This window comes from Zonotrichia albicollis, chromosome W (assembly GCF_047830755.1).
Source record: "Zonotrichia albicollis isolate bZonAlb1 chromosome W, bZonAlb1.hap1, whole genome shotgun sequence".
Taxonomy (NCBI): Eukaryota; Metazoa; Chordata; class Aves; order Passeriformes; family Passerellidae; genus Zonotrichia; species Zonotrichia albicollis.
The window spans coordinates 22,346,310-22,369,576 of NC_133859.1; the positions used below are offsets into that span (position 1 = coordinate 22,346,310).

General features: G+C 44.3%; 1 protein-coding gene across 1 annotated transcript in view; it reads left to right on the top strand.

Moving 5' to 3' along the window:
• LOC141726888 (arrestin domain-containing protein 3-like) overlaps window positions 1–23,267 on the top strand; it is a 53,559-nt gene that overhangs the window by 17,152 nt on the left and 13,140 nt on the right. Inside the window, 3 exon segments of the mRNA XM_074531990.1 lie at window positions 10,997–11,144; window positions 13,560–13,662; window positions 20,882–21,126. Of these exon segments, the coding sequence (XP_074388091.1) occupies window positions 10,997–11,144; window positions 13,560–13,662; window positions 20,882–21,126 (496 nt within the window).

Below are 23,267 nucleotides of genomic sequence, written 5' to 3' on the forward strand. Positions count from 1 at the left end.
TGGACAGTGCTCATTTGGCAAGGGACCTGGGAGTGCTGGTTGACAGTCGGCTGAACATGAGCCAGCAGTGTGCCCAGGTGGCCAAGAAGGCCAATGGCATCCTGGCCAGTATCAGGAACGGTGTGGCCAGCAGGAGCAGGGAGGTCATTCTTCCCCTGTACTCAGCACTGGTGAGGCCTCACCTGGAGTATTGCATCCAGTTCTGGGCCCCTCACTTTAGGAGGGACATTGAGATGCTTGAGCGTGTCCAAAGGAGAGCAACGAGGCTGGTGAGGGGCTTGGAGCACAAGCCATATGAAGAACGACTGAGGGAGCTGGGGTTGTTCTGCCTGGAGAAAAGGAGACTCAGGGGTGACCTTATCACTCTCTTCAACTTCCTGAAGGGTGGCTGTGGTGAGCTGGGGGTCGGTCTCTTTCTCCAGGCAACAACAGACAGAACAAGAGGACACAGTCTCAAGCTGCGCCAAGGGAGATACAGGCTAGAATTAAGGAGGAAGTATTTTACAGAAAGAGTGGTCAAATACTGGAATCATCTACCCAGGGAGGTGGTAGAGTCACCATCCCTCGAAGAGTTTAAAAAAGACTGGATGTGGACTTGGTGCCATGATCTAGTTGAGGTGTTAGAACATGGGTTGGACTCGATGATCTTAGAGGTCTCTTCCAACCTAGAATTTCTGTGATTCTGTGATTCTGTGATTCTGAGGCTGCCAGTGATAGAGAGTGCATTGAAATGAAGTGTTGACTTTGAAGTAGTAATTTCCACGGGCTTTCTAGAACACACAACTGATTGAAAGAATCGTTGTCAGGAATTTACATGCCACTGTCACACAGGTAAGCCAACAATGTGATCCTTGCCTCCAGACTAACCCCAAAAATACCCCCAGACCGAAACTCGGTTAGACTGGGAGAGGCCATGGGCCTGTACAGCAGTGGCAAATTCACTTTTCAGAACTCCCAAGGTAAGGGGGGTATCAGTATTTAATGGTATTGACAGATACATTTTCAGGGTGCCCAGAAGCATTCCCCACCAGAACTGTCAAAGCTCAAGAAGTGACCAGAGTATTATTATAATAAATAATAACACACTTCAGAGTTCCAGCCACAATATCCTCAGATAGAGAATCATATTTCATTTCCAAAGCAGTGCAACAGATCAGTAACCACCTGGGCATCGATTAGGAACTTCACACTCCATACTGCCCCAATCAAGCAGCCAGGTAGAGAAAATCAATCATTTGATTAAGCAGCAGATTGTAAGACTGGGGCAGGAAGTTAATCTACCCTGGCCCCAACCTCTTCCACTAGCACTATTGCAAATTCAAACTAAACCTTGGGCTAAAGGAATGCTGAATCCTTTTGAAATGCCTTATAGAAAGACCATATGGAATACAAAGGGAATGTCCACCCACATTAGGGTGATAACACTGGCCACCTACATGGTGGCTTTAAGCAAACAGCTCAGAGAAATTGAGAAACATGTGGCTGGAACTCAGAGCAAGGAGTTAGATAGCCTGGGGATGATGTATATGTTAAGTCTCTTACAGAGAAGACTTTGGAACCACAGTGAGAGAGACCACTGCAAGTACTTCTCACCACTTTCACTGCAATCAAAATCAAGGAGCAGAATGCCTGAATCCATCACTCTCAAGTGAAGAAATCCCTAGAAGTCCCTTGGAAAGTGACACCAGAAGACAATGAACTGAGACTAAAACTTACGTGTGGAGTTGATAATGCAAATTACCATCTCAAAAATCCAACCAGCCTGCTCCTCCTTCCTAAACACATCCTGGGAAGACTAGATAACGTAGTTAAAAAGACAAGTATATCTCAAGAGCAGAATAAGAAAGTATCTAAGTGAGATATTAGGGACAGGCTTTGGAGTTTTAAATGGAATTGATTCAGAAATACTGATAAATAAACTGGCCACAGCAGCAGGTAGCCTAACAGAATTGAAGCAGCCTTTACAGTCATGTCTATCGGCATTAGGAACTAGCCAGTGGCAGATTTCAAAAGTACTGCCAAAGTAAGAAAGTACGAAAAGGCCGAGGACCCAGACCACAAGTTAATAGTAGAAGCACTTAGTACAGTCCAAGATAATGTGTCTTTAGCTTTCAATTGTATACAAGCACAGTAATAGATGCAAGCAACTGCTGCTCTGATCATATAGGAAAGACGTGAAGGTAATTTGCCAGCTGAAATTCGGAAAATTGAGTGGGATAATGCAATTGATTTTGAAAGGAAGTTTCAATCCTGGTGGACCATGGTGAACTTCACCTATGATCCTGCTTCTAATGTGGCCACTGCCTTTGTGCTTACCATACGTAATGCCACTATTTATGTTATCCATCCCATCATTGCACTAAGATTAAACCATGAAAAAACAATACCCTTCAGAACACAGAGTGTGGGCACGAAAAGATGAATGAAAAATGGCAAACAGTAAACTTAGAATCCTGCATTACTAGAGAACAGATGAGATTCATTCGTGAAAGCAATACTACTAATGCCCAGGATGTGTGTTTATACACTGAACAGAGTATTTGCCACTTCGAAGTTCATCCAGTCACTGATCAAAAACTGTGCTCGTATATACTGGAAAAGAGTGTGTATGCCTGAGCAATGCCTGTGCTGCTGTAAAAATTGATAGCAATGATGTTATTTTGTCTAGTGGAAATCATTCTAATTTCTGCATTTGTAATTTGTTAAGAGTATCGAGTGTGGTTTTTCGTACTTAGACCAAGTGACATCCCACCAGTTGATTGAAACCAATTATACAATGTATCGCGGACTATCACCTACCCCTATTGGGATGGACCTTACATTGGTAAAACAGTTGATTAAGTACCAAGACCTACTGAGGATCTTGAAGGACATCGAAGAAAGTGGAAAGAAAACCTTAATTACTGTCCAACATGATACAAAAGAAATAACCAGAGTTCTACAAAGAATAAAGCAAAATGTGGATCACCACTGGTAGGATGTGATCTTTGGGTGGTCACCAACTGCAAATGGAATCTTCAATAAGTTGTGTCATCTCATTGCAGTTTTGTTAATATTAGTTGGAATAAGTTTAGGATTATCCATTATATTGCTAATTTGGAATTGGAGAATATTACAACAAATAGCTTTATTAACCTCTTTATCAAACGCCCATGGCAAATCATTAAGAGACACTTATTGCCCGAAGGGTTTGCATTAAGTAAAAGAATTTACTTATTTTCTAGGAAAGGGGGGAATGAGACAGAGTGAAAAATCCCCCAGAGTAAAAATCCATTTTGAATTAGGTGAAATGTCTAGAAAGGGTGAAAAGTCTGTAAGGCCGAAGCTGAAGGGAAAACTACAGGACAGAGATAATGAGGAGACAGGGGGAGACAAATACAGAAAAACAGAAACTACTGCAAGGGCAGGCTGGCCTGACCTTGGAATTCTTTCTGATAAAAAGGAACTAGTGGCAAACGTCACACGAAACCCATAAAAATGAATACGTATGAACCTATTGTGAAACTGTATGCATATGTATTTGAGAGAGAGATAAAAAGAGACCTGAAGTTCTCAGAGGTACACATGCCTTTTTTGAGGAGAGCAATCTCCGCATGCGTCCAGTGCTGTAAAAAACATTCCGGCTTTACAACTTTCACAAAGTTGTGGGGTACTTTTTCTTTTCCCTGCAAAACACCTGTGGCCCCCCTGACCTTGGGGTTGGCCCACAGGTCTCAGTATCTCTGGGCTTCCTGGAAGGGCCCTGACTCTGGTTGCCTCTGGTGCTCGTTCACCTATGAGGCTGTCTGCGTGTCTCCTATGCTCTTAGAGCTACGGCCCCCTCACCTGTCTGGGGAGCACTAGTCTGGTTTGCAGGTCACACACACACTTCCACTGCCCCCCCCCTTCCCACCTGCCCGGGAAGTTGAGGCTGACTTTGCTTGTGACTCACTCTCACTCACACAACACGACAACAATAAGGTACTTTTTACTTTCACAACATTTATTACAAGTTTAGTGCTACTGTCCAGTCTCAGTGCTATTTGATATCTTTCTACCTAACTGTTTTGTCTAACCTCAGATGTTTTTGGGTAATTTACTATACTATTTGGTACTTTGTTGAGACAGGACTTATCTGCTTCTGTATCCACCAAAAAATTCAAATTTTTTATTTAGGGGTGTTGCGGTGTGTTTCAAACTTTCAGGTCCCTTCCCCAGGTGTACCAAAACCCTCTTCCCCTCCCCCCCCTCGTCCCTTGCCGAGTGAGTCCTGTCAATCAGGCTTAACATCCCAGCAAAGGCGTCGTGTGATTGGTCAAGTTCAAAGGATGCTCCTCTAGCCCAGAGGTCATTGGCCTGTCTAGGTGTCCCTCGTCCCTTGAGACCCCACCCCCACCACCTAGTTGGTGGCTCACCTGTCCCCTCCCCTCCCCCTGAGCTTAAAAGGTGAAGCACGCCATGCGGTCGGGATTCTGTTGGAGCTCTTCCCAAGATTCAGACCTGTGTCACCATGGACTAAACCTCTGGATATTAAACCCTCCAGCAGAATCCTCTCCTTTTATTCTCTTCACCTTCGCCTGAAGTCTTCTTCCTGAGGTAAACGGAGTTCCTAACAAGCCTGGACATGTTTAGTGCCCAGCTAAAACCATCAGCAAGCTAAAGGTGTCTCTGGGGTGATACACCACAGATGCCGCCTTCGGCCTAGCAGCGAGGGTCAGACTGGCCCAGGCACAATCTAACTGGTAATATTGGGATTCATATTCCAATATTTGGTGTCCCTGGGTGGGCAGAAGCATAGACCGCTCCAGAAAAGGTATCTACACTAACGCGAACATAATTCTGCCGTCCAAAAGCCTGTATGTGTGTTACATCTGTTTGCCACAGTTCACAACTGTTCAGTCCCCTTGGGTTTGCTCCCGTACTCACTGTAGGGAGTGCATGTTGTTGGCAATTTGGGCATGTGGCCACAATCGCTTTGGCCTGTTCTTGAGTGATGTTAAACTGACGAACCAGGCCAGGTGCATTTTGGTGGAAAAGCTGGTGGCTGATTTTTGCCTGTTCAAAAATATTTGGGAGAGTGGCCATCACTGCAGGTGCAGCAAGAGCATCTGCCCTTCTGTTGCCTTGAGCGATAAACCCTGGCAAGTCAGTGTGTGACCTGACATGCATCACATAAAATGGTTGCTCTCGGTGAGTGACTAACTTTACCAGTTTTGAGAGCAATTCAAAAAGTGCGATGTTAGACACTTCTTGCAGTATTGCTTGATCTGCCCTGGATACTACTCCTGCCACGTATGCAGAGCCTGTAATCAGATTAAATGGTTCTGGGAACTTTTCAAAAGCCCTAACAACCGCAGCCAATTCAGCAACCTGAGGTGAGCCTTCCACCTCAGCAACGTCCGTCTCCCACTGCTGGGTTTGAGGATCTTTCCAAGTCATAACGGACTTGTGGGACCTCCCAGACGCATCTGTAAAGACAGTCAGAGCCCTTTATAAAGGTCTCCTACTTAAAGCACTTCTCAATTTTAAAGTAAATTGAACATCTTGTTCGAACAATTTGTGAGCGGGCCGCGCTACCGAAAATTGTCCTGAGTAGGAATCCAGAGCAAACTGCAACACTTCATTCTCTTGCAACAATTGTTCCAGTATTTTCATAGTATTTTGATCTGATTTTAACTCAACTGGAATGTGAATGCACTTAAAATCACATCCTGCTAACTCCCTGATCCGGGTCCTTGCTTTCCGGATCAGTTCCGCTAACAGCTCCTGAGGCTTTGTCAGTCTCTTGGACCTTTTGTGACTGAGGAAAACCCATTCTATGATCAAGAGAGAGTCCCTCTGGTCCCGGTCCTTTTTTGGTGTGTCCTTTGCCTTAGGTGTTTGTTTTTCCTCCCACTGGAAAATAATTCCATGGAGGTGTGGCAACTTACCTAGGATGATAAATTTGAATGGCAGGTCAGGCCGGCATCGGTTGGCCTGTCTTGTGGACATTGCAATCTGAACCTTTTCTAGAGCTTTCCGTGCCTCTGGGGTAATAGACCTAGGAGCACCTGGGTCCTCTCCCCCTTTCAATAAATTGAAGAGAGGGGCAAGGTCTTCGTTAGTCAGAACGAGCCACGGTCTTACCCAATTTAAAGACCCACACAACTTGTGGACATCCGCAAGGGTCTTGATCCTTGGATTGATTTCTAGTTTTTGAGGAACAATGGTCCTATTTCCAATTTCTAAGCCCAAATACTTCCAAGGTGGCATCTTTTGAATTTTCTTTTCCTGGAGCTCAAACCCTGCAACAATCAATGCATCAATCATTAGGTCAAGCGCGTGTGTGAGTAAATCATCATTGGGGGCACACACAAGGATATCATCCATATAATGATAGATGATGGCCTTCTCTGCGGCTGCACGTACTGGGGAAAGCAGGGGAGAGACATACCACTGGCAGATAGCTGGCGATACTTTAAGGCCCTGAGGAAGAACGGCCCAATGGTACCCTTTCATAGGGGATTCCATGTTGGTGGAAGGGACGGAGAATTCAAAATGCGGTGCATCATCAGGGTGCAAAGGGATTTGGAAAAAACAATCTTTAATATCAATAACAGCTAATTTCCAATCTTGGGGAAGCATTGTTGGGGATGGCATACCAGGTTGGGGAGAACCCATATCTTCAATTACATTATTAATTTGTCGGAGGTTGTGAAGAAGTCGCCATCTCTTTTTGTCAGCTTTTTCAATGACAAACACAGGAGAGTTCCATGGGGACAGGGTTTCCACATAGGGGTCCTACTTCAATGTTTACCAAGGGCTCTTCTAGATGTTGCATCAGGTCCCCTAAAGTGTAAAGCCCCCGACCCCCTTAATCGTCACCTCTAAGGATCCTCCCTAAATAATCTTGTTCCCTGGCTATTGCCTCATCGAGGCTGAGCTTTCTACAAAACCTCCTGGTGTGTCCTGGCTCTCCACAGTAATAGCAATATCGTTCTCTCAAAGGGACTTGAGGTCTCTCCATCTCTCTTGCACCTGACAATACCGGCCTATCCTTGTCTCCTCCTGGTGGTGGACCTCCCCACTCTGCGCTTTCTCTAGCTACTGCAACCATGATCCTAGCCTTGGCCTTTGCTTTTTCTTCTTCCCTTCTTAAAAACACCTTCAATGCTTCTCTTAAAAACTCACTGATATCCTTCTCTTGCCAGTCTTCAATCTTTTCCAGTTTCCTCTGTATATCAGGCCAAGATTTGGTATCAAATTGGACTTTTAGTAGCACTTGACCTTCTGTTGTGTCTGAGTCTATTCTGGAGTATAATTGGAAGTTCCGCTTTAGGCGGTTAAGCCAGGCAGCAGGAGCTTCATCCTTCTCTTGTGCACCCTCAAATGCCAATTGGATATTAGTTCCTTTGGGAACTGACTCTTTGATCCCCCGTATTATCAAAGATCTATATTCCATCATGGCCTTCCTCCCCTCCTCCTGGTTAGGGTTCCAGCTGGGATCCGTTAGTGGTAATTTCTGCTCACCTGATGGCACCTGGGGTGCCGGACAGTTATCTTTCTCCCAAATTCTTATACTAGCTGCTCTAATCATCTGGACCTCTTCTGGGGAAAATAATATACTCAGGATGGAATTCATCTCCCCCCAAGTGTAGATATTTGGACTTAAGAATTGATCCACTTGGTTAGCTATGCCTACTGGGTCTTCAGCTGAATGCCCCAACTCTTTCTTGAACCCTCTCACCTCAGAAGCAGTTAGGGGAGCATTTACAAAGCCAACACCTCCCACTACTCCTCCCATAGGAACTTCTCTGAGGGGAAAGAGTCTCTCTTCCTTGGAGGTCTTGGATCTGGTACTACAGTACGGCCCATCTTCAGATACCAAACTACTAGTTTGAGGAATATGTGGGTTACCCTGAACTTTCTGCAGATCAGCAGGTGTATTTGGTGATAGCTGTTTACCAGGCAAGGAGGTATTTGTGTCCCAACTATGAGGAGGTAAAGGGACAGCAATAGGAGGGGGAGAAGAGCCTGAGTGGATATTAAGTGGAACTGGACAAAGGGTGGAGAATGCACCAGGTGTAGTAGGCACTTGTGGTGATGCAGTAGGAACTGGAGGAGCCAAAGGGGGTGGTGAGGGAGTGGTTACTGGGGGAGATACTGGGTTTATCATAAGGAAAGCCAGAGAGGTAGGAGGAAGACTTCGAGCAGGTGGTAATGAGATGGCAGCTGGGGGAAGAACCGGACCTACGATTTGAGGTGCTTGAGGAAGAGGATTATAAGGTGGAGGGGCAGAAGGAGGCAAATAATCCAGGGGATCCCATCTTTTACTAGTCCTATCATCCCCTCCTTCATTCCCCTCTTTCTTCTTCTGTACCTTACAAATTCGCACCCCTCCATCCCCAATAGCGTTCTTTAACCAGCAAGATACATACAATAATTGCTCAGGATTGGTATCTCCTCGAGCTGTCAGATAATGACTCAGTTGTTGGCACATGCACTTGTCCCTTGTCCCACCCCAAGGCCATCCTCCTTGCACCTCCAATTCTGGCCAGACTTCTACACAGTAGTGGATCATCTTCACTTTATCTAATCCCTCCATGGCCTCTATAGAATCCCATTTCTCTAACAGTTCCCCTAAGGGGCTATTGGGAGGTATATTCCTCAGTCTCTTGCCTGTCTTTTTACTATTACACCCTCCCATTTGTCAGGTCTCAACAGAAAAATCCCAAAGGTGCCTCTACTGACAGGTGATTTCAAGAAACATCTTGTTTGAGGAGCTTCATCCTCCTCCACTGAACTTCAAATTTCTGCCTGATGCTCAGGACTTTATACTGAAACAACTGCCTGATCTCTTGATTGCCTGACTTTCCTAACGTCAGATCTTATATCTATCAGGTCTTGAAAATACGAAACCCTGGCGTAAGAATCTGGTTCGTGCCTGACTCCCCTCTGTCAGGAAAAACAACTGCCTGATTTTTAGTTTGCCTAACCTTCCAATATTTAGGCCTCACCATATCAGGACTTAAAAACAAACCGCAGCTTCCTTCGCTGGGATTTGTGCCTCACCCCTTTGTCAGGACTTAAATTGCCTGCAGGGCTTGTGAGCTTCCCTGAATTCTTCTCAGGACTTAGAATCTGCCTGACGTCCCTCTGTCAGGACTTTTGGGGGTGTGTACCACTCATACAACTATTGCCTCCTCACACCCGGAGGGGAGGGGCTCTCTTTCCCCCTTGGGCGACGACTCACTCACTCTAATTCCACACGCTTCCCTCTGTTCCCGGCTGACTTCCTCGCGGAAGTCCCAAAACGCGGTACTTAGGGGTCCACTCTCACTGCCGGCCTTCGTCTCACTCACACACACACTCGCTCGTCTCCCACTCCCGCCATTGGATTTCTCACCAGTCCGGTGCTCCGGTGCTCTTCAGCGTCGCTGGTACGAGCCGACCTCTCTGGTCCTGATAGCCAGCTGTCCTTGAGGTCCAAGATGGCCAGTCTTGACGTCCTCTCTCGGCGTGGCTATCCCGGACGAGCGCCCCAGCTGAAATAAACAGGGCAGGAGACTTTTTCTCCTTTTAATGCCTTTATTAAAAGTGATCAGATCAAGATTGGTCAGCTCGACAGGTCTGCAGTCTCCGTCATCTCTCCCAGGGTGACGAGGAGGAAGAGGATATGCACAGCTTTGTCCACTAGGGGCAGAGCTGGGGGTCCAGTCCTCGTGGGAGCCTTTTGGGCATGGTGACCCAGATGTTGATGACCACCCATTTCTTCTCCGGGTCCCGGCCTCGGGACGACTCCCGCACTCAGGTTGAGAGACCACAAAGGTGTTCAGCATCTCTGCAGGCTCAGCACTCCGTTCCTGACGTTTAGACATTACTCCAATTTCTCAACTCTATACTGGCTCGTTGTTTTGGGGTTCCTTTCAGTGTGTTTGGAATAGCAGCTTCCCATGGCATGCTGGTCTCAAAGTTAGTTTGCATGCACCCCCTCCCATGTCTCAGTCCCTTCTCTTCCCCATCTGGGGAGGAGAGCCATTAACTCAGCCCCAGCCAGGGCTTTTACCGATACAAAAACAACTATTAATCACAACGACTCGTAATTACCATAACAAACAAGCAGCACCCCAGCAGCAACAGTGGTCTGATTAGTTTTTGGAACCTTTTTCTCCCAAAAAAAATTGGCAGATTTTTGTTTATAACAAAAACTACTACAGAAGACCAAATAGAGAAAATATTATGGTGCCAAGAGCAAAGGATTTTTCCCGCCATGTGCTCATCCACACAATGGAGGTTTCGCCTTTTAACCCTTTAGCCCCTCCCAAAGTTCTGTCCATCGATTCCTTCTTCGCTGTCCAGTGGTGGAGTTTGCTTCCTTAAATCTTGATTGGAGGTCAGATGTTGCCATAGTAACCAGCCGACCCTCCCAAATGTCCCAAACCCAGGCCACTTCCTGATAACAATGCAAGGGAGGGGGGTAAAGCATAAGTCTTTAAAACTTGCCTTAACATATATACATGATATTTGCCTTTTAATTGTGAGGGTCAACCATCGCATTACTCATCTATGACAATAACGTCCCCGTTCAGTGGCTGATTTCACAAGCAAAGGCTCGCCCACGGCAGAAGAAGCAGAACAGGGCTGGGTTGTGGCGGCAGTGGCAGCAGTGAATTCTCCTCCCTCCGCCTCCTCCCCCCAGGGAGCAGCAATCAATCACCTGACTCCGAGAGAGCTAGAAGCTGCACCCAACCCCTTCCCTCAGCCCAAATTTCACTATATCTCTGCCCTTTCTAGGACAATGCCCCCTTAGCTATGATAGTAAAGCCAGCTGCACTCCTCCCCCTTCTCTGTGGTTACTTCTTTTGTTTCTCTTAAGTACCGGCCGTTATTTTTTCTTAGCAACAAAATGGGAGAATATTCCCTAAGAGAAATAAAAGGAAAAATCCTAAACCTCAACAACATACTAATTCCAAATCCTATCAATTGTACTGGAATGAGAAAAAAAACTTTACTCGATTTTGACCTTTGTCCTGCACAGACCACATGCTATCTCATTCAAAGGCAGACACGGCAGTGTGCGGTATTGGGTGAAAGCTGAATTGCATAGGCCTTGGCTTCTACCAGTAAAATTAAAGAAGGAATTTACAGTCTTTGAACATATAGATATTAACACTCCTTCGTTACTGGTAAAAACTGACAGAACTACTCATTCCTTTACTGGCATAAAAATAATGAAGTATAATAACTGAAACAATGTCAGCATGTAAGTTTACCTAATATTTAATTGCTAGTTTAAGTACAGCTCTTCTTTTAAGTATTATACCAGTTTAACAACTCTAACTTCTGTTATTTTGAAGGCCAAGTTATCCTGTACTTGGAGTTGCTTGATCTTTACAAGACGTAAAATGCATTTTTCGGTCTAAACTGATACTACCAACTTGTAGACTCTCATTGTAATAAGTAACAATACATTTGTTCATTAATAGCTAGATAATTTAAATTATAAAACAATAGCTAAATAGCTCTTGTTTAGCAGGATACCTATGCGGCTACGTATGGGAAAACTTTTAAGGAATTGCTTGGGTTACAAACCCCCCCCCTTGTAACCAGATACAGCTACATCTGGTAACAATTACTAACCTCGCTAGAATTGCTTGGTTGGAAAAATTTCACCCCATAGATATAGGAGACTTTCTGAAACACATATGGTAACAATTATTAACCTTGCAAGAATGCTTAGCTTGTAGAATTTAGACTTTTAGATATGCCTTATAAGGAAAGCGGAAAAAAGAGGAAGACTTGGGGCCTTCATCCCACGACCACCAGAAGGCAGAAAAAAGACCCCCTAGCAACCGGAGGAGCACGCGCAGAAGACGGACCACGTCATCCAGGAATCCGGAGAAAAAGGACAATAAAAAGCTAACTTTAAAGGGGGAAAGGCTCGCCTAAGAGGAGCGGGGACTCCTGGCCGCCCAGCGCTGAATCTTGCTTATTCTTGCTTGCATAATAATAAAGATAATTGTACGATTCTTAAATTTGGTCGATTCGTTTATCACACTCATTAAGGAAGAAAATTTGGTGAACTGGTCCTCTTAAATTATAAATAAAGAATAATATATGATGGAACAATGAAATGCTTAATATTTTAGTGAGGGACTGCAAACTTAAAAATTCAAAGTAAAAAAGTTACTGCAATGCATAATTGGTGTTAAAAATAAAAAATCTGCCAAATTTTTGGGGGGGAAAAAGAGTTGCAAAACCAGTTAAAGCAGTTGCTGCTAAAGTAAAGTTCTACCTGTGGGTGGAGGGGACATGGGGGGAGCATCAGAGATGATGCAAAACAGCCTTGAGACCAGCATGCCATGAGAAGGAACCCCACCAAACTTACCGAAAAGACCCCAAAAACAACGAGCCAACACAGAATTAAGAGTTCAGAGTGATATCTGGACGTGAGGAACAAAGTACCCAGCCTGCAGAGATGCTGAAAACCCTTGTTGCCCCTCGCCTTAAGCAAGAAGACTTCAGCTGAGGCCAAGACCCTGGATGGCAAACCCGAAAGCTGTGAAACACGGGGTTACGCCCACTGCTTTCCTGAGGACAGGACCCCCAGCTCTGCCCTTTAGTGGACAAAGCTGCACATTTCTCTTCTTCCAAGTCACCCTGGGAGAGACGACAGAGACTGCAGATCCGTCGAGCTTCCCAACCTTGAGCTGATCACTTTTAAAAAAGGCATTAAAAGGAGAAAAAGTCTCCTGTCCCGTTTATTTCAACTGCTAATTTCCATATGGATCGTTTTCTACTAATGGGGAGGAAACTATCGCAATTCTGTATAATCCTTTTCTGAAATATTTTATTAAAATGACTTTAATATCACAACTGTTCTCAGTGAGGATTTGATTTCAGTCTGGCCTAAAAGTCCTTTTTTTTATCCCCTTCTCAAATTTTAATCTAGAGGGGAAAGAAAATCAGAAGACCATTGAAACAGATTTCTTGTGTGTATGGGTGAAAAATCAGCTTGCAAAGGGACCTTGTAAAAACTCCATGAAAATCGAAGGTCTCTCATTTGACTTAGGTGGGCTTTGGTTCAAGCCCTAAATCCTGGTGTTGTGTAAAATAAGTCTTTTTAACATAGATGAAACAGGATTATTCAGAAACTGAGGAAATAGCAGGAGTAAAGATTACAGTAGTTTAGCTTAGTTATTTTGTTTTGGAAATGCAGCATAATCGAAAGTGTGAAGATGTTCTAATCTGCTGTTAGTTAAATTAAAAGCTCTGCAGCATTATGTTGGGATGTGTAGGCTATGAAGCCTTTTGTTTTAACCTATACAGTATTTTCTTTTAGCATTGTTTCAATTGTAGATGTAGTATGGAGGATCACAGAAAAAGCAATACGAATACACCAGTGGAATTAGGACAAACACTGTATCTGTATAATGTTATTTAAACTGCTTGAGACTTTTCCTATGAAACCAGCTTTGTTTATCAAAATATGTAATAATAAGCACATTATGAAAATTATTATTTTCCTGTGTTGGTTCAAATACCCAATGAGATTAATGGAGCTCATAATTTGATGGACAGTACTTTTCTTCTTCTTGCAGTCACCCCAAGCAGGCACAAAAGAAAAGACTCTATGTTGTTGGCTTTGTACCTCAGGCCCAATATCTTTAAGTGCCAAAATTGAAATAAAGGGCTATACCCCAGGTATGCGATCCTGTAATCAATTCTGTGTGATTTTCCTTCCTTTTTAAAGCTGGAGTCTGTACTACTGTTTTTACATAAATGTGTCCTGGATTGACTATATGATGCTTTTATCCCCAATCGTCTCATTCTGTTTATGTTGAATAATAATAAGTTTTGTACCTTTAAGAGTGTTACAGAGAGTGAAGGGGGAGAGAGAAGAAGCGCGCAGTTTGTTTTCAGACACTGCACTCACTCCTCCACATTCCTGCTCCTGACTGTGTTGTCTGCGGACAGACAGCGAGACAGAGAGCTCTTCTTTTGCTTTTTAGTTAGTGTTAGCTAGCTGAGGCAAAGAAGTTCCCTGGACTGTTTTTTTCCCTTTTCTTTGGACCTCTTAGAACTGCTCTAGACTGAACACCCAGGAGAGCACCGGCAGCTGCAGCTGTGGCCCACTGGGCCGGCCCTGGCCTGCGACAATTCCAGCACTGAGAGACTGATCAGAGACTGAGTGAGCTGCTGCTTGAACCCGGAGTTTTCTCAGTTTGTCATCTCTTTTAAAGTGGCAAGGGGTCTCATTGTTTTGATACTGTTTTAGTCTTATTGTTTAATAAACAGGGGTTTTTTTTCCACCTTTCTCCAAGGAATTTTTTTTCTTTCCTCCCGGACCAGTTGAGGAGAGGGGCCGATTGGATCTGCTTTTCCCACCGGAGCTCCTTTGGGAAGATTCTTCCCCAAATTTGCTGTAAACCTGAACAAATACATGAATTGGCGCACAACGTGGGGCTAGAAAATGTAGAAAAAAGCCCTATTAATTGTGTGTCTGTTGTTGTTAAAGCCGTTAGTAGCCATGATGCTTGAACCCCTGATGTCTCTGGTTGTGAAAGCCTCTGTATGGCTCTGGGCTCTAGACCTTTTTGAGGTTTCAATACCTTTCTGGTCATTAAGATTATTGTCCTTAACAAGTAATTTTTACGGTAGAGGGGTACAGATTAGAATATCTGTTGTGCTGGCCTTAGTGATAATGATTTATAAAGCGTTCAAAAAAATACTGACCTCTGTTTACAGCATGTATAGTTTATAGTTTCTTCATCCTACCCTGCATCCCAATTCCAGTGGTATGTTTTGGGAATTTATTAGTAACTACACTCAGTCTGTTAGAGGAAGAGCTAAAAATGAGACTTTCCAGCCTTCCCTTTCCCTCTTCTCCTTTGGATCGGTTATATCACTTTTTGAGAATGTTCAGTTTCCCCTGAATGTTAAAGAGACCATCTTTCTAGTATTTAATTTAGTAAGTTTCCTCTATATAGTCTGTAGCTTCTCTAGAATGAGGGCTGAGATATCCAGAAGAGCTAGTTAGACCCCTGATCCAGAAGCAGATGCAAGCGTGAAAAATCCTGAGTGGAGTAGAGAATAAGAAAATATAAGCCAAACCCTGAAAGAATTTTCTGATCCTGTAGACTGAGATTTCCCACGGGAACAAATTCAGAACGCAGCAGAGGTGGGGAAGTACCTAAAAGAGAAGTGCCATGACGATTCTAAAGAGAAAAAGCTAATTGCAATAAGCTGAGCCCTGGCCTATGCTTATCGCACTTTGTTAGATACTGTCGAGCAGCAGACAGAGGCAGGGGGGCAGGGAGATAAATCAGCTATCCCAGTCACTCAAGCTGTAGCCAACAGCCCAGTCTCGAAGCCAGCAGCCAGACCAGACAGTGAGCCTAAGCCAGCATCTAAACCCATGGCTGTTGCTACCAGTACTAGAAGTGAGATACGCACGGAAAAAACTGATCGACCAGTAGATGATGATGATGATGGTGATACAAGAGAAGGAACCTCAATGCCTCCTGACGTAAAATCAGGAGTCAAAGCAGCAGGTGCAAGATCAGACGCAAATATTGAGTCTTATTCCCTGAAGGACCTTCGTGGCCTAAGGAAGGACTACACTCGAAAGTCTGATGAATCCATAATTAGTTAGCTAGTCCGTCTCTGAGATGGTGCAGGCGAGGCTACAATTTTAGATAGCACTGAAGCCAGGCATTTGAGATCCCTGTCACAAGATCCTGCCATAAATCAAAGAATGATGAGCGGGGCTAATCCACACAGCCTCTGGGAACGAGTCCTAAGAAGTATAGCACAAAGATACCTGTGCTCAAACGATCTCTATATGCAGCAAACCCAGTAAAAAACCATAGAACAAGGAATTCAACGCCTGAGGGAAATGGCAGTAGCTGAGATTGTCTTCTCAGATGATAGAAACATTGTAAATCCAGACTTAGTACCATGCACATCTGTGGTGTAGAGAAAACTTGTACGACTTGAGCCACGAGAATATGCTTCTGCTTTAGCAATGATGAAGCAAGATGATGGTGAAGAGACTGTGCTAGATGTAGCAAAGAAGCTCCGAGCGTATGCAGACACTGTGAATAGCCCAACACATGCCAGAATCGCAGCAGTAGAAACACGTCTTCAAAAATTAGAGGACAAGATAGAAGAAAGTCACAAGAAACTGAGAGAAGAAATTAAAGAGAGCTGTCTCCAAATCTCAGTGGTACAGATCAGAGGTTCTGGTACCCAACGCAGACGTTCCCCAGACGGCGAGAGAAGGTACATCCCACGAGCTGAGCTGTGGTTCTATTTGCGTGATTGTGGAGAAGACATGAAGAGATGGCATAGACAACCTACCTCTGCTCTGGCACAACGGGTGAGACAACTGAAGATTCAGAGAAGAAGTTCCAAAAGAGAAGCAGCTCCAGTAGCCAGTAGCCGAACTGTCACATATGATGATAATGACAATATTTTTGATCCCCTTGAAGGAACCTCCAAGACATATGCACAGAGAAAGAAAGATAACCAGGCTTAGAGGGGCCCTGCCTCTAGCCAAGTAGAGGCTGGAGAAAACCGTGTTTTTTAGACTGTGTAGATTCGTTAGCCTAGCACATATGAACCACAAGAATACAAAGCTTTAGTTGACACTGGTGCACAATGCACATTAATCCCATTATGACATGTAGGGACAGAGTCTGTTTCTATTGCTGGTGTGACAGGGGGATCACAAGATTTTACTTTAGTAGAAGCTGAGGTGAGCCTGACTAGAAATGAGTAAAAGAAACACTCTATTGTGACTAGCCCAGAAGCCCCATGTATTTTGAGCATAGACTACCTTCGAAGTGAGTATTTCAAAGACCCAAAGGGACTCAGATGAACATTTAGAATAGCTGCTGTAGAGACAGAGGGTGTCAAGCAGTTAAAGAGCTTGCCTAGACTGTCAGACAGCCCATCTGCAGTAGGTCTCCTGAAGGTGGAAGAGCAACGAGTGCCAATTGCCACCTCAACAGTGCACCGCCGACAGTACCGAAAGAATCGAGATGCTGTGATCCCCATCCATAAGATGATCCGAGAGCTGGAGAGCCAAGGAGTAGTCAGCAAGACCCACTCACCCTTCAACAGCCCCATCTAGCCTGTGCGAAAATCTGAAAGAGAATAGAGATTGACTGTAGACTATTGTGCATTGAATGAAGTGACCCCACCCCTGAGCGCTGCTGTGCCGGACATGCTGGAACTCCAGTACGAACTAGAATCCAAAGCAGCAAGGTGGTACGCCACTATAGACATTGCCAATGCATTTTTCGCCATTCCTCTGGCAGCAGAATGCAGGCCTCAGTTTACTTTCACCTAGAGAGGCGTGCAGTACACCTGGAACCAATTGCCCCAGGGATGGAAGCACAGCCCCACCATCTGCCATAGACTGATCCAAGCTGCACTGGAAAAGAGTGAAGCTCCAGAACATCTGCAATATATTGATGACATCATTGTGTGAGAGAAGACAGCAGCAGAAGTGTTCGAAAAAGGAGAGAAAATTATCCAGATTCTCCTAAAAGCTGGCTTCGCCATCAAGAAAAACAAAGTCAAGAGACCTGCTCAAAAGATCCAGTTTCTGAGAGTGAAGTGGCAAGACAGACGGCGTCAGATTCCCACCGATGTCATCAACAAGATCACAGCAATATCTCCACCCACCAATAAGAAAGAAACACAAGCTTTCCTAAGCGCCATAAGTTTTTAGAAGATGCATATTCCCGAATACAGTCAGATCGTGAGCCCTCTCTACCTGGTCACCCGTAAGAAGAACACTTTCCACTGGGGCCCAGAGCAGCAACAAGCCTTTGCACAGATCAAGCAAGAAATTGCTCATGCAGTAGCCCTTAGCCCAGTCAAGACAAGACCAGAGGTGAAGAATGTGCTCTACTCTGCAGCCGAAAACCATAGCTTGTCCTAGAGCCTTTAGCAGAAGGTGCCTGAAGAGACTCGGAGTCGACCACTGAGATTTTAGAGTCGAAGCTACAGAAGGTCTGAAGCCAACTATACTCCAACAGAGAAAGAAATCTTAGCTGCCTATGAAAGAGTCCAGGCTGCCTCAGAAGTAATAGGCACTGAAGCACAACTCCTCCTGGCACCCTGACTACTAGTGCTGGGGTGGATGTTCAAAGCAAAAGTTCCCTCTACGCACCATGCCACCAGTGCTACATGGAGCAAATAGATTGCTGTTATCACACAGCGCGCCCGTATTAGAAAACTGAATCGCCCTGAAATTCTGAAAATAATTACAAACTGGCCGGAAGGTGAAAACTTTAGTCTCTCTGATGAAAGAAAACAAGAAGTGACACGAGCTGAAAAAGCTCCACCATGCAACCAACTGCCAGCAGAAGATACACGATACGCTCTCTTTACTGATAGTTCGTGCCGCATTGTAAGAATGAACCAGAAGTAGAAAGCAGCTGTATAGAGCCCCACACGGCAAGTAGCAGAAGCCACTGAAAGAAAAAGTAGATCAAGCCAACTTGCTGAACTCAAAGCTGTTCAACTAGCCCTAAACATTGCTGAGAGAGAGAAATGGCCAAAGCTCTACCTTTATACTGATTGATAGATAGTAGCCAATGCTCTGTAGAGATAACTAGAAAAGTAGAAAAAAGCTAACTGGCAACGTAGAAGAAAGCCAATTTAAGCTGCTGAAGAGTAGAAAAACATTGCTACCAGATAAAAAAACTGCCTGTAAAAGTCCGCCATGTAAATGCCCATGTACCCAAGAGTAGAGCTAATGAAGAGCACCAAAACAATGAGCAAGTAGACCAAGCCGCAAAGATAAGAGTGTCCAAAATAGACCTAAATTGAGAACATAAAAGAGTTATTCTTAGCTCGATGAGCCCATGATGCCTCAAGCCACCAGAGCAGAGATGCCACCTATAAGTAGGCACGAGACCAAAAAGTAAATCTAATCATAGGCAGTATCTCTCAAGTTATCCATAACTGTGAGACGTGTGCTACCATCAAGCAGGCCAAGCGACTGAAGCCCCTCTAGTACGGTAAGCAGTAGTCCAAGTACAAGTATGAAGAGGCCTAGCAGATTGACTACATCACACTGCCCCAGACACGCCAGGGCAAGAGCTACGTGCTGACCATAGTAGAGGCCACCACTAGATAGCTAAAAACCTACCCTGTGCCTCATGCTACAGCCCAGAACACCATCCTAGACCTGGAAAAGCAAGTTCTGTAGAGACATAGCACCCCTGAGAGGATTGAGTCAGACAATGAAACTCATTTCAAGAACAGCCTTATCAACACCTGGGCTAGGGAACATGGCATTGAGTGAGTGTACCATATCCCCTACCATGCACCAGCTGCAGGCAAAGTAGAGAAGTACAATAGACTGTTAAAAACCACATTGAAAGCATTAAGTAAGAAATCTTTCAAGAACTGAGATCAGCATCTGGCAAAAGCCACCTAGTTAGTTAACACCCGAGGCTCTACTAACAGAGTGAGCCCTGCCCAATCTGAGCCTTTGCAGAAAGTAAATAGAGACAAAGTCCCAGTAGTACATGTCAGAAGTTTATTAGAAAAGACAGTTTAGATTAATCCTGCCTCAGATACAAACAAACCCATTCGTGAAGTTGTTTTTGCTCAAAGACCAAGTGGCACATAGTAGATAATGCAAAAAGATAGAAGAACACAATGTGTACCTCAAGGAGACCTGATTGTTAGATAAAACCTGTATAAATATCACTGTTTCCTGAATGTTATTACCATTGTCTGTGTATAGTTATATAATAGATGTATCACGTATGTACTTGTAAGTTAGAGTTTACATTAGTTTTAGTAGTAAGCAGACGATATAGAGATAAAGAGTGGAATGTCCTGGGTTGACTATATGATGCTTTTATCCCCAATCGTCTCATTCTGTTTATGTTGAATAATAATAAGTTTTGTACCTTTAAGAGTGTTACAGAGAGTGAAGGGGGAGAGAGAAGAAGCGCGCAGTTTGTTTTCAGACACTGCACTCACTCCTCCACATTCCTGCTCCTGACTGTGTTGTCTGCGGACAGACAGCGAGACAGAGAGCTCTTCTTTTGCTTTTTAGTTAGTGTTAGCTAGCTGAGGCAAAGAAGTTCCCTGGACTGTTTTTTTCCCTTTTCTTTGGACCTCTTAGAACTGCTCTAGACTGAACACCCAGGAGAGCACCGGCAGCTGCAGCTGTGGCCCACTGGGCCGGCCCTGGCCTGCGACAATTCCAGCACTGAGAGACTGATCAGAGACTGAGTGAGCTGCTGCTTGAACCCGGAGTTTTCTCAGTTTGTCATCTCTTTTAAAGTGGCAAGGGGTCTCATTGTTTTGATACTGTTTTAGTCTTATTGTTTAATAAACAGGGGTTTTTTTTCCACCTTTCTCCAAGGAATTTTTTTTCTTTCCTCCCGGACCAGTTGAGGAGAGGGGCCGATTAGATCTGCTTTTCCCACCGGAGCTCCTTTGAGAAGATTCTTCCCCAAATTTGCTCTAAACCTGAACAAATACAAAATGAAACATTAAGGATATTTGTACCACATCAGTCTGCATTTAGCAATCTTCTCTGCATACCCTGTTAACTAAGAGAAAGCAACTTGTATCTCTAGATGGTTCAATGACCTCATCTGTTAGACTGGCATGTTTTGGGTGTTAGACTGGTTTTAGGTTTTTTTTTGTTTTTTTTTTTGAATGTGTTGTTTTCGTTTTCCTTTTAAAACAGCTTATGGGGATCTTGTTTCTATTAGCATCAGTGGATGTGGTTTTTTTCAGGTAGAGCAGTGATAGCAGCATTGTTATAACAGCATAAACAATGTGAAAGTTTGCTTAAACTGCCTTGTAAATGTAAAGAGAAATTGATATTCTGGTGTGTTTTGTCGAGGTTTTTTTTTTTTTTTTTTCCTTTTTGTTTCAGGTGAATCAATTCAGATCTTTGCTGAGATTGAGAATTACTCTTCCCGTATAGTAGTGCCAAGTCAAATGCAGGCATTCTATGCCAAAGGGAAAATGAAGGAAGTCAGACAGCTTGTTGCCAACCTCCGTGGGGAATCCTTGTCATCTGGCAAAACAGAAACCTGGAATGGCAAACAGTTGAAAATTCCGCCTGTTTCCCCTTCAATCCTTGACTGTAGTACAATTCATGTGGAGTATTCACTGATGGTATGTTGGGCAGTCTGTTTCACTCGTGAGAATGAGTTGCTTCCAACATGCCATACAAATTTCTAGCACAGCATTTTGTGATGATTAGTGTTATAAATTATCAAATCGTGAGCCAAAATTGAAATAAACAGGGCCAGGAGACTTCTTCTCCTTTTTAATGCCTTTATTAAAAGTGATCAGCTCAGGATTGGGCGGCTTGGCAGGGCTGCAGTCCCCGTCGCATCTCCCAGGGCGACTCAGAGGAGGAGGACATGTGCAGCTCTGTCCACCAGGGGCAGAGCTGGGGACTCCGGTCCTCGTGGGAGCCTTTAGGGCGTGGTGTCCCCTTCAGATCTTACTTTCTCAGCGTGGTCCCCCTCAGTCTCGGCGCTGGGGACGACTCCCATGGTCAGGGCGAGAGGGACTCCGCATCTCTGCAAGCTCAGCACTTGGCTCCTCACGTCCGGACATCACTTTAGTCTCTCAACTCTTAGGTGGCTCGTTGTTTTTAGGGTTTTCTCGTTGCATTTTGAAGTCGGGGTCCCAAAAGCATGCTGGTCTTGGAGTCACTTTGCATAACCCCCCCCCACCCTCTCAGGTGTCTTCACTATGGTAGGAAACTTAGCCTCGGGGAAGGGCCATCACCCCACCCCAGCCAGGGCCTTTACTAATACAAAAGGGGCGATAAGCGGCAATGACCCGTGATTACAATAACAAAGCACGCAGAACCCTGGCAGGAACAGAGATCTGGCTGCCTTTTTGTAACTTTTTTCTCACAAAAAAAAATATTAACCGAATTTTTGTTCATAACAAAAATTATCAAAGATTTATTAATTTGTCTGTGAGACCGAAATTCGGTCTTCGAAACCACCACAGCCAAAGAGACAGCGTCGAGCCCTGGATCGGCACCAGGTGAACACGGATCTGACCTCCCGAATGTCAGAGTTCCCCTGGTTCACACTCGCAGCTTCATGCAGTGAAATTTTATACAATTTATTCTGCCTGAGGCAAAGATGACCAAATTTCCTTTGTGTCTCTTCACATGCATTGCTGTTGCTTTCCATGTACAGAGGTGGACAAAAGCCTCATCCAGGTGTGCCATTGGTGTCAATCGGCTTTGGAGGAGCCATGTATTCAGATGTGTCAGGGTGGCACAACTGACTGTCTTGATATATGCAATCGGCAAGGCGATAATCACTTTCGAGTGGCTCCCCCGACAACTAGGGAAACCAGAAACCAACGATCATGGCCCTGGAAGCTTCTATTCTTATGTTAAGGCATCGATTGTTATCTTAACGTGCATCCGGGAACTAGTTGAATCTAAATAAGACAGCTGCTCCTGGCCGGAGTAGTCAAAAGACACGGTTTGGGTTTCACAATATTTTTATACCATACATTAATAGCATGAATTATCCCTACTATATTTTACAATTAGTTATGAAAGAAATACATGTTCTGGTATTAGTGTCATGACAGGAGGTCTGGTAAGTAAATTTAGTTTAAATCATGCAAGTTCTCAAAGCAGTTGTCTGTCAACTAAGCGAGCATTTAATGAGTACACTGCATTTCCATGTGAGGGCTCATGTTAAGACTCTTCTTAACTTGAAGAGCTCATGTCTGCATAGGGGCATGGACCCTAAAAGGGGCTGTGAAAAATGCGTATTTTCTGATTGGCTTTTTGCAAATATTTAAACGACTATTACATGTGTTATTTTAGAAAGTTATGCTGTATTAATTTTCTTAAGTAGTGTGTTAAATATAGTTTTAGGTTATAACATAATGTTAAAATAGAAACTATGCTATGACAGATACTTTTTTTTAAGAGAGGACTCACAGCAATACAGCAGCTACAGGACACCTAAATCTTTCAGAGAAAAAGAATTTATTGCTCCCTTATCAGAAGAAACTAACTTCTTCCTGCCTTGCTCAACGCTGAAGACTCCATTAGGATTAAGAGGAAGAAATTGACACTGACCAGACAGAATTCTTTGTTTGAATGGAATCTATGCATCATGTGTGAGGTGTATTATTGATATATTTACCAATATAGCAGGACGAGACGTGCCTTAGCTTGTCTGACCCTTGCTGCTGAACCAAATAGCGGCAACTGTGGTGTTTCACCCCAGAGACACTTTTGGCTAGTTTTGTGGTGTGGCTGGGCA